Genomic DNA, 12,596 nt, shown 5'->3' on the forward strand with positions numbered 1-12,596 from the left:
GTGAGGGATGCCTCGCTGTGACTTCCCTTTTTCCCGCCTCTTATATAGCAAGCCGCTTCAGGTTTCCAGTTTTCCCGCAATTTGGATAGCTTAGAATTAAGTGCTACTCAGAAGGAAGCCCCCACTTTCTTCCACGTGACTCCCGCGTGCACTCAAAACATGTCGGATTAATTACTCAGGCAGCTTCCGGCGAAAACTCCCCCCGTTTCTAATCCCCGCCGTTGAAGAAGCAGCAGCGCACTAGCGCCCCCTGGAGCCTGCCTCTTTTTTTACATTTTTTTTAAAACCAATACAAATACGAAAACCATAACCACTCAGCTGGCGAGTGCATATGAACTACGGCTTAGGACTGTTTGCTGAGAATGGGAACTTAAATGCGGATCCAACACAACACCCCGCCCCCCTTGGTAAAGTTACCTCCTCGCGCAACTGAATCAGTCATCACAGGACTCTGGAGCAACCAGAACGTTAGAAATAATGAAATTTTTATCATGAATGATTGATCTAATTCCTGTTTCCTGCTCAAATCCAGCCTATGCTGTTATCCTTTGGCTCTGAAACCTGGAGAACTGAGAAGCATTTTGGAAGTCTGTTTTGGGAGTGTTTGATGTCATAGACCACAGAATCAAGAGAGTTGGAAGACACACACCCTGCAAGACTGCAGATCACAAAATGGTCAAGATACACAAAAAACAGTTTAGGTCAATTATTGAAAAAAACCAAAAACACCTTTCCACAATAATTGTAACCCTTTCCACATAGGGCTGCTCCAGACCAGTTTTTTTTTTTTTTTTTTACTGCAGGTGGGTTCTGCAATATGTTCCTATCACAACAAAAGTGCATTAGTGATGGATTTGTTCTGCTTTATTAGTTGTTCTGCGATGCATCCCCAATGGTAACCACATTATTACTGGCTGGATGACGCAACAAAATCCTGACAAAAACAAACCACATTTTGCGGTATAAAAAAAGGCACAGGATTTCATCAGGGGAACGCGCTGATCAGTGAAGCAGTGTGACCGCCCCCCCCCCCAACATTTTTGCAGGCACAAGCAATATTGAAGGCCCGAGAGCATGCGACTCTGACTGCACCACAAAACTTCACGAATGTGCAATAAAAAGCGGCTCTGGGACCCTCTTCCAGCTATGCCCTGTGAACGCATGGGGAGGAATTAAGCCCCCTGCCACATTCAAGCCTCTTTTCGGAGAGACTGATCCTGCCTATATACACAGAGTCGAATGTGGTTAGGCTTTATAATGCCTAATCTGCAAAGGCGCTGTAAAACGCAAGGTCCTCAATCTCTAGTGACGTGGAAATAACTTGCACAAATGTCACCGTCAAGGTGGTTTTAGCCTGTGCACAGCTGACTCAATCCTTACCCCGCCCCTCACCGTTCATTGTACTTGTAGGACCACAAGGAAACAGCGATCGTTTTAACCTTGTTGCGTCGACGTGCTCCACCACAGCGTCTTATCTGGGGTGTGGCCTATGCCGTTTAACAATCTGATCCACATGGGGAGAGGTTCTAAATATAGGCTCCGCCAGAAACGAAACTTAATCGCGGGCAGCGGAAACGAAACTCAAAGGAACAGCTGGCACGTTCCTGGTTGGACAGCGCCGCTGACTTCGCGATGCTTAAACGGAACGCGCCGCGTCCCCGAGCGCGCATCTTCCAGACCAGGCGCGCGTCGCGGAGGAGAGAAGAGGCGCGCGCTCATCTCCTTTTCTCCGGCGCAGAAAAGAAGTAAGAGAGGGCGGGAGGTTTTCGGTGGAAGGGTGTGTGTTGTGTGTGCGGGCTTGTCGGAGTATTTGGAAAGGGGAGGCACGAAAGGAGCCTTGAGCATCAGTGGAGAAGGTCCCCATGCTTAATGTGGAAGCTAGACAAGAGTTTGCGCCCTGGAGCTTTGCGCAGAACGACATTGCTCTTGCTTAGGCAGCTTAGGAGGGTGATTGTGTCTTTGAGCATGTGCAGAGCGCCTGGCCTAGTTCACAGAGTAACAGAGGGAGCTACCTGCTTCCCTTCATGGTGATGGGGAACAGGGCTCTTCCAGTCAGGGAGGCTCTAATTTTTCAGGCTGGCTTGAGCCCTGCAAGGCTGAAAGCTAGTGTCAGGGTGAACTTCGAAATGGATTGGAAGTGGTTGGACACCAGATCTTTGTGATCTACGCTCATCTGCTTAGGATATATATTTAGGATCAGATCCACACAATAGATCTGTTTCAGACACCAAAGGAACTGAAAATAAGATTGCTGGTTACTCACTGATAAAGGTAAAGGGACCCCTGACCATTAGGTCCAGTCGTGTCAGACTCTGGGGTTGCTGCGCTCATCTCGCTTTATTGGCCGAGAGAGCCGGCGTACAGTTTCCGGGTCATGTGGCCAGCATGACTAAGCCACTTCTGGCGAACCAGAGCAGCGCACGGAAACGCTGTTTACCTTCCTGCTGGAGCAGTACCTATTTATCTACTTGCACTTTGACGTGCTTTCAAACTGCTAGGTTGGCAGGAGCAGGGACTGAGCAACGGGAGCTCACCCCGTCGTGGGGATTCGAACCGCCGACCTTCTGATCGGCAAGCCCTAGGCTCTGTGGTTTAACCCTTACTCACTGATAGCCTCCCCCAAATTTGCAGAGTCAGACTATCACCGGGGGGGGGGGGGAACACGGGGTGGGGCACATATGGATCAGTGGGCAAGAACGAAAAATAAGAGCATACTGTAATCAGGAGTTCAGAAATAGTGAGGCAAGTGAGCTGGGTGTGGGAGGGCACTTGCCACCTGCCCGTCCCCACCTCCTGGCCAGGGCTGGATTTAGGTTTGATGAGGCCCTAAGCTACTGAAGGTAATGGGGCCCTTTATATGTCCAGCTGTCCTTTGTCAACAACAAATTGTCGCTGTTTTTTTGTGTTGAATATATGCTGTATGGTAATTTATGGACCTAATAGGTATCTAAAGCCATTTGCACATAGCAAAATATGTATTTTATCCAAGAACTGTTGAACTGAAATACAATTAAGAAGAAGTATATTAATAGTGAAATAATTATTAAGCTCTAACTTAAAATGATTTTTTAATTCATAACAAACTTAATAATGCAAACACATTGGCATTTGGCAATAACAAAAGTTCCTTTAGAAACACGATTTACAAAGACTCATAATCTAGCCTCTAGAAACCTGCTATAACATGAAATTTATAGTCTGCAGCTTCATGTTGCCATGCAACCAGTCCATGCAGAATGTAGGCACCCTATATATAGAAATGAGCAAGCCAGTGATATTTTAGGGAGCAGGCTAGCAGGCGGGGCCCATTACTTACATCATAAGAGTCTACACAACACCAAACACTGTTGCTGTATGTAGGTTTTATTTTTTATCTTATATTTTGGAAATGTACATCCAGTTCCCCCCTTTAAATTCCTGCCCCCCCCAAGAGAGTGGGGCCCTAAGCTATAGCTTGTTTAGCTTATACATAAATCCGGCACTGCTCCTGGCAGCTCCTATGGGTTCCAGTCCCTAGAATCTGATTTGATGAAGAAGGGCTTTATAGAAAGAAATGAACACATTATAAGGGCCGAGTTGCACATAGTGCCTGGCTGTGCAGCCTGGAATCTCTCACACTTGTAGGAGACTTGTAAGACTGAATTCTATGAGTGGGAACTCATAGAAAAGAGTGTGGTCATGCTTAAACCTTTCCATGGCCGTTGTTCAAAATCACATGCCTTCTATGGGGGGAAATATATGGGTCCCTAAATCTTTTCCTTTGCATTATAAAAAGCAGCTTGCAGGAGAAAAGGCTATCATGGCAGGGAATATATTTAACTCTTCTTTTCACCCCTTGTCCGCTCTCCCCTCACAATTCCTGACACCAGTGGATACTTTTTCTGGAAAGGGGGTGGGGTGGGGGGCAGAGTGTGAAGTTAACAGTAAGATTTTTGGTGAATGTGGGTTTTATCAGACTCAAGAAGACAGTTTGCAGTATTTAATGGGGCATACTAAAAATTAATGAGCTTCCATGTAGCTCCTGACATTTCTTAACATAAGGCCTTTTCTGGAGAGAATGTTTTAAGTTGAGTTTTAAAATAGTCATAAACATAGCTAAGCTAATTTTGGGGACTTCAAACTGAAGGCATTTTATGTGATCCAACTTACGTTTTTCATAAAAGTGATTGATTGTTGCTGCAACATTTTTATCTAACTAGGTACAAAGTTCTTTGGTACACTTTGCTCCTTATCAGACCTGAGTACAAAAGTGCTCTCCCTATTTGTGTTTGTCAGAAACTAGGAACCAGTGGCATTCTGCCTCTGATCATAGCCATCTGGCTATCATCCATTAGTAGATGGTACTGCCCCCCATTCATATTTGTTCAGAAGGAAAATGATCTAACATAGTGTTACAAGTATGTAGCAGGAAAAGCATATCTACTGAGTACTTCCCATGATAGCTTCATAATTATGCAAAAGTCATCTATTTCCTGACCTCTGGAGCGAAATGTATTATTGCTTCGTTTTGTAAAACAGAGAACTGCTGAGAATGAGCAGGGACTGTTGCAATGATAACGCTGGTGTTTACATTTGTGAAGCATCTTACCAATTTTACAATAGGTTAAAAAATTTTTTATCGGTTTTTAAACAAATACAATAACCATTAAACACTTATCCAGCAGTACATCTAATGGTGTTGGTTTTATCCATTGTCTCTAGACATACACTTACACATTCAACATTCAAACATATTACTTAATGTAACCCCTCCACTGAAAATATTGAGCAGTTGGTTTAAGAAGGTCTTGATTTTGGTGATTTTGCAATAGTTTTGCTGAATGCTGATTTTTGGGGGGCTTGAGTGGGGGAATCATAGGGTCATAGGGTCATATGGGCTGAGCAGCCATTAATTAGTGTCAATGTATTTTCAGATGTATTTTCAGCTATGAAAATATTTTTTAAATAGTAGAATGATATCTCTGTGTGCTTGGTAATTCCAAGGTGTATGGAAGAATAATGGGCCAGATGTAAAACACCAAGTTTCCAAAGCTGGACCGATTCATATGTCAAAACCCATACCCACCATGGCTTCTGAAGCAAGTTCAGTAGGAGATGAAACCTCTCTTTCCACGTTCAGCCAACCCAAACAAGCATCCTTGGCGAAAGTTCCCAGTGAACCATGTTTGTACGATTTCCAAAATCCAGGCAAGTAACTATACGGTTTTTAAATTTGTGTTCATATTCTTTGGAGTAGTCTTGTTTGATGCCTTTTCCAGGATCCTATTTCATTGTAGGGTAACACTGGGTAGGTGGAGTGCATATCATTGGGACAGGGTTCCCTCTCACATGGTGGAGCAGCACTACATATAACTTGGTACATGTGTAGTGCCTCTTCACACGTTATTCAAATGCCCAGTCCTAGCCCAACACTCGTAACTGCTACACCACACTGCCTCATAATGAAGAGGTCTTCAGGATGGATGGGGGTTTTGCTTACTGACATCCAGGACAAGACCAGGATCTTATAAAATTGTTCTGAAACTTGGAAAAGAAGTTGCTTTACAACATAGCTTCTTACACAGTTTTCCTCTTCGGCTATTTAGGATCTTGGTGGGAAATTGGCTAATGTATGTGATAAATCTAAGCTCTGTCTGCATTTTTCTTTTTCCAGTGCTACAGAGATGCATGGAACAAATTACTTGTTTACTTATGGATGAAATACCAAAAGCTGAGTATGTATGATAAACTAGTCTCCTGTCCTGTAGTGTCACAATGGAGGTGCCCCCCCTCCCCGCTTTCATTAGCTTAGCTGCTGTTAGGTATGAAAGAGGACCTGGGCAGTCTTGGGAAGGGAAATAGTATGTAGTAATTGAAAATACATTTCTTGATCTTAAGCTTTAGCCCAGAACACCCTGAGGTCATTTTAGACTAGGTCACCCCAAGCTTTCTATTGGATGCTGGTGTCTGTCAGCCCAAACGGGCTGTGTAATCAGGAACAGGATTTCTGAAGATCTGATTCTTAAGCTAATGGAATATTGGAATCACTATGACTACAAGCCACTATTCAGTTAGCTTATGAATCAGTGGTTTAGAAAGAAGGTACCTGGGTTTTTTATGATGATGATACTACCTGCCCTTCACCAAAAGGACCTAGTATGTGTATGTGTATCACTATGGCATTTTTAAAAAGACTACTGTTAAATTGCATTGTTTGTTTATGTCTTTAATCCAGATATGTCAGCTTGTTGAATGACTATGTAGAGTCAGAGTTTTTTCTGATTGATGGTGATTCATTATTCATCACTTGTGCAAGAGAACTAACATTGCAGCGTGGACAAAACTTGCACTTTTTCTACCTAGTTGAGCGCTTTCTCCTGGATTTAACAAGCAAAGGAGCAAAATATTTCATTGTTTTCTTCAAGGTAACAAGTAAAATGTGATTTTACTATGTACAGTGGTTTTCTTCACTGGAGGAAAAAATGTGTTCACTCTTCTGGTATTTGTTTAACTTGACCACAGGTGTTTCAGTCACAAGAAGAGAATACAAAGATGTAGCAATTGTGAGAAAGAAGCTGTTTTATTCCATTCAACTTGCTTACCTGGCTTTGAACATGATAAAAAACCTTCAAACAGGCTTAGCCAACTTGTGGGACAAATCTGGCTCACTAGGTTGAAGTGACCAACCTGACCAGCTTTTTCTTCTATTCTGATCAAGCACAAAAAGTATCTCAATTAATAGTAGAGCAAAAACAAAATCAAAAAGCAATACTGTGAAAATGTAATTGTTTTGGCTTTAGTTGTCCAGTCTGAGGGAGGCAAAATCCATTGACAGCCAATCCACAAACAATACCTTGATCAGTGATGGTTAGTGAAGGATAAAAACAATGCAGAATACAGTAATTTCAGAGCCTAAACTGCAAAGATTTCAGGACCATGGACAGGCCACTAGGACAGGGGAGCCATCTCTATGTCAAGAGCTGCATTCCTCTGAATCTCTTAAGGTGTGGTGTGTGGAAGTGGTGGTGGAAGTGGAGGCAGTGGCAGGTCAGACCAGAGCCAAAAGTGGGTGGGGACCCCCGTTTTCCACCAGTTGCTCTGTTTTTCTGTGCAAGAAACGTAACGTAATGCTTAGTATTCAGCTAGGTTTTACTCACATTCTGCTCACTGAAATTAATGAAGGTGATTTAAGTTAGTCCCTGACTCGCTCTCCCATGCGCCACTATCACTGAGGAGTGAAGACTCTTAACATGGCAGCCACTGGAGCTACAGCTGAACATCCCATTACTTACCTGTCTGTTTGGGTCTGGTGTGTTGTCTGTGCCAGGTAGAAGGCACTGGGAGTCTCTTCATGTGTAGAAGCCCAGTTCCTTAGTCAATAATATTTCATTCTTCCATTCAGTGATAACCACAAGCCCATATATATGTGGCATGTTAACAGGATAGATTTTAGTGAGTTCCATGTGTATGTTAAAACAGGATTGCAGCCTTAATGTAATGCCATACTCTTTTGAATGTTCTGTGTCTCGATTACTGTAATACATTGAGAGGTATTTCATATATATTGTTTTTTTTTCCCCTTACAGGATGTAGAACATATGTATTTCAGAAATCCTGATTTCCTTTCTTTGCGTAATGCATTGATCATTCATCTGAGAAAGAACACTGAAATTCCTATACATACTGAATTTTCGAACTGCTTAGAGAGTAGTTGGCAGCAATTTCTGCAAGACAACTATCCGTATTTCTTAATAGTCGCTGATGAAGGGTTGGATCAACTGCACACCAATTTCCTCCATGTATTTATTTTGCATACTTTGTCAAAGAGAGTCAACATTGTGCTTACTTCAGGCCAAGAATCAGATGCAATCAGAGTTTATGGATACCACATCAATAGTCTGTTCAAATATCAGGCACATTTTAAACAGGTAAATAATAGAGTGAGTTACCTTCAGTGAAGGAAAGGGTTTGGTCCAAGACATCTTACTTCCTGAGATGAGGCAGAAAATGGTGTCCTTCCCCCCTGCCCAAGTCAAAATGCATGGTATCCCAGGCTGGCACCTGAGACAGGCTATCCTGCAATCACAGCTCCCCCTTTCTGGCAGTAAAAAGACAATAATAATCAGCTGAACAACTAACAATTGGCTGCTCTTTGTTGACCCCCTAAAGAAGTGGCCTGAGGTGGCAGCTTCACTCTATCTAATGATGGGTCTAGTGCTGCCTCTTGCATGGCACAGCAATCCTTGGCTTCATCAGCTACAACCCTGAGGCATTTCCTGTGTGATCACACACAACTATCATTTTTAGGGGTAAGGATCAAAACAGGGTAGTATTTGCAACTTTAACATTAGGTAATGTTTTCCTTGACTTTGCTCTTATTCATAATTTAAGGGAAAATCAAGGGGGGGGGGAATCCTTGAACAAAAACATAATTTGAACTGCTACTTTATGCATTGTCATATTCCCAGAGGTAACTTACATATAAAACAAATACTATATAAAAATACGCAACCATAACTAAAAGTGATTAAACCAAACGTCCCTCCTAGTAGTATGCATTTCCCAATTCAGTAAGTGTCATCATTGGAAACAAATGAGTACATGAACATGTCATGTGAAGAGCGCATTGTTATCCTTGTGGTTGCTACTATGTTGTGAACTTTACTAGGCTTTTAATGTTTTATGTAGGAAAATAAAATAATATCAGGCACTTAGAATTTGTCTATGATGGCTAACACTGGAAAATTCTGCCTAATGCGCTCCTCCAATCTGCTTATTTATTTGCTTTAGTATACAGTGGTACCTTGAGTTACAAATGCCTCAGGTTACAAATGCTTCAGGTTACAAACTCTGCTAACCTGGAAGAGTTACCTCAAGTTGAGAACTTTGCCCCAGGATGAGAACAGAAATCATGTGCCGGCGGTGCAGCGGCGGCAAGAGGCCCCAGTAGTGAAAGCACGCCTCTAGTTAAGAACAGTTTCAGATTAAGAATGGACCTCCAGAACAAATTAAGTTCATAACTAGAGGTACCACTGTATATCCTCTTTCTTTAGTCATGGAGCTCAAGGCAGTAAACATGAGGTTCCCAGGTGCTCTCCAAACCAGCTTAGCTTCAGCAAGTTGGATGCACCATCAGACAATGGCAGGGACCAAATGCTCTCTCCGTTCCCATCTTCAGAACACCATGGTGAATGTGGAACATAGGAAACTGTACTATACTAAGTCAGACCAATGGCCCATCTAGTTCAGTGTTGTCTCTGCTGAGAGACTGTGACTCCTCAGGTTTTCAGATCATGGTCTCTTCCAGCACTACCTAGAGATGCCCGGGATTACACCTGGGACCTTTTGCATGTAAGCCAGATTCTCTGCCATTGAGCCATGACTCTTCTCCAAAGGGAACATTGGATTTGCCAAGGGAACCAGCTGTTCCCCACTTATGATGAAGTACAGATTGCATTTTCTAAAAGTCTTGTCTTAATGAATGAATGTGTGCCATGCAATTTGAATGGGCAGAATCAGAAAATAATTATCCAGTAAAATAGTCAAGAATACATACAACGAGGATAAATTACTAAGATAGTATAATTAGCATAAAACAGATTTCCACAATTTTATCTTGTTTGTCATGATTATTAATTAGGGTTGTCATCTGATATAATAATCTTATTTAATTTATTGAGTAATTGATTAAATTAGCATATGAGTAAAACAATAGTACTAAGCAAAAGGACCCCAACCCTTTTTTTCTTAAAATGTGCAATTATATATAAAAACTGAATATGGCAAGCCCTGCTCTTAAACAGGCATTCTCTCATGCCCACAATGGAATAACAGCGGCAACCATTTTGGGCATGTCCAATTGACGTGTGTTTGCCGACACGTGGGTTCTTTTGGAGGGCAGAACAGGGTGAGGTGTGCGGGTGCCAGGAACAGAAGCCCAGTGCGAAATGGTCACCGCCTGTACGTGCATCATCTTAAGAAAAATGGTTGGGACCTTTTTGCTTAGAACTATTATACAAAGCCATGGTTTTCCCAGTAGTAATGTATGGAAGTGAGAGCTGGACCATAAAGAAGGCTGATCGCCAAAGAATTGATGCTTTTGAATTATGGTGCTGGAGGAGACTCTTGAGAGTCCCATGGACTGCAAGAAGATCAAACGTATCCATTCTTAAGGAAATCAGCCCTGAGTGCTCACTGGAAGGGCAGATCGTGAAGCTGAGGCTCCAATACTTTGGCCACCTCATGAGAAGAGAAGACTCCCTGGAAAAGACCCTGATGTTGGGAAAGATTGAGGGCACAAGGAGAAGGGGACGACAGAGGACGAGATGGTTGGACACTGTTCTCGAAGCTACAAACATGAGTCTGACCAAACTGTGGGAGGCAGTGGAAGACAGGAGTGCCTGGCGTGCTCTGGTCCATGGGGTCACGAAGAGTCGGACACGACTAAACGACTAAACAACAACAACAAATTATACAAAGAGTAGCAGCTTTCAAAGTCTATTTCCTGATTTATATAGGGCAGTCAATTGAACCTTATAAAATCAATGTATACCCATGTAGGCACCTTCAGGCATTCAGGAGACCTTTGCTGTGCCCTCAGTCATATTGAAGGAGCCTACGAGAATACAGCTGTCTTTCTCTTCAGACCTTTGCCCGGCACACAGGTCATGGGTGGAGCTGAATGGGCGGGTGCAAAGTTACAGGCAGCCCTTTACTCATGTGATCATGATGTGTTGATTATAGCAACCCTATTCACGTGTTCCTCACATGTAAGGCATTGCTATGATCACTTTGGGGCAGGGTCATGTTTTTAACCCCACTCCCAACCTTGCATCTTCTTTCTAGAACAACTACACATTGCCTCTACTTGTCTGAATTGAAAGTGCAAAGTGTGGGGTCCTACTTAAGCGTAGGGGTTCCAAGCGGTTGATCCACTCAATTACGTTGATGCCCTGATCACACAGCATTGCTACACATCTTGTGCCTTGGGCTTTCTCTTCTGGTAGCTGCAGGGTCCAAATGTGTGACTCCCTTCTCTAAATTAATCCTGGGAATGCTCTACACACAAGTATTGAATGATTAAGGGCAATAATTAACAAAAGATTTTATCCTAGTGGGAAATCAGTGTGATTTAGGAGTGCTAATGTGGGCTGGATTATGCAGCACAATTTATGCTCATGATTTTTTCTTCTTTTAAGCATGAAAAGAACCTTGAACGTTACTGTCAATCACTGGTTAAGTACTGGAAGGAATCTGGTACAAAAGTATGTGGTTTTCTTTGTGGATGTGGATGTCGAAGTCTGGATGCTTTGGCAGGAAAGGTAATAGGTTTTTTCATTGCTTACGAATTGGTTCTCCCATTGTTATCATCGTCATCATTGTATTTCTAATTTGCTGAAATTTTTTGAAAATACGATATTTAAAACAGTCAAGTCCACCAAGAAAATTGTAAGAAAAGAAGGAAAGGAGAATGACCCTTTTCTGTGTTCTTCTCCCTGCTTATAGGGAAGCGTTCAAAATAAGTAGCTGAAAATGTTTCAAATGCAAACCATGTTTAAACATTCTCCCACATGTGATTCCAAGTGCATGGGAGCAGATGGAGAGCGAGACCATGCTTTCAGCTGTGTCCCTGCCAACTTCCATGTATTAAGTGTGCAGAAGGTCTGGAGCAGGAACCCTCTTCTACTCCCCATGCAAAAGCAGCTCCCCATGCAAATTAGACCCCTTTGTGTGGAGCCTAGACATGTAAAACGTGTGTCGGGGTAAGTTTAGGAGGAGGCTGTACCCCTGCACGCAGCTGGAATTACTCAAATAGTGCTACAGATGTACATCTTTGTAACACATGCAGGACTAGACTTGAAACTCCAGAAAGGATGTGGAGAAACAGACATAGTCAAGGGTAAAACCAAAACCTGTATCCTGTAAGCTTTCTTTATCATAAATATACTGTACTATGTTCATCAATATAATAATAACAACAACAACAACAACAACAACAACAACAACAACAACAACAACAATTATACCCCGCCCATCTGGCTGGGTTTCCCCAGCCACTCTGGGTGGCTTCCAACTGAATATTAAAAACAATACAGTGTCAGACATCAAAAACTTCCCTAAACAGGGCCACCTTCAGTAGTCTTTTAAAAGTAAAATAGTTGTCAAGGCAATAAACATCTGCTGGGAGGGCGTTCCACAGGGCAGGTGCCACTACCGAGAAGGCCTTCTGCCTGGTTCCCTGTAACCTCACTTCTCGCAGTGAGGGAACCGCCAGAAGGCCCTCGGAGCTGGACCTCAGTGTCCGGGCTGGATGATGGGGGTGGAGACGCTCCTTCAGGTATACAGGACCGAGGCTGTAAAAAGGGACATGGAAATGAATGAACCCAAAAGCTCATCTGTATATATGGATCATCAATAAGCAAAACTGTTTGTAGTTCAATATACTTTTGAAGGATTTCATTTAAGCAGGAGAGATAATATTGAATCATAACAGTTTATTCACACATGAAGTCATTCAAGCTTCTAAGTGTATTTCTCTTAAAAAAATAGAATCCTTTTCTGAATTAGATTTTAAAGACAAAAATACTTACTAACATTTCCATCTTTCATTATATGTT

The 12,596-nt window shown here is 42.6% G+C and overlaps 1 protein-coding gene across 1 annotated transcript in view; it reads left to right on the forward strand.

Annotated features, from left to right (window-relative positions):
• The first annotated feature begins 1,614 nt into the window (after positions 1–1,614).
• The window catches only part of LOC310770388 (putative ATP-dependent RNA helicase DDX60), a 51,184-nt gene continuing 40,202 nt past the window's right edge, over positions 1,615–12,596 (forward strand). Inside the window, exons 1-5 of the mRNA XM_083630977.1 lie at positions 1,615–1,777; positions 4,984–5,714; positions 6,215–6,404; positions 7,566–7,907; positions 11,178–11,300. Of these exons, the coding sequence (XP_083487103.1) occupies positions 5,608–5,714; positions 6,215–6,404; positions 7,566–7,907; positions 11,178–11,300 (762 nt within the window). The 5' untranslated portion in view covers positions 1,615–1,777; positions 4,984–5,607. The remainder of the gene's footprint in view (positions 1,778–4,983; positions 5,715–6,214; positions 6,405–7,565; positions 7,908–11,177; positions 11,301–12,596) is intronic.

Source organism: Podarcis filfolensis (assembly GCF_964270895.1).
Source record: "Podarcis filfolensis genome assembly, chromosome: 9".
Taxonomy (NCBI): Eukaryota; Metazoa; Chordata; class Lepidosauria; order Squamata; family Lacertidae; genus Podarcis; species Podarcis filfolensis.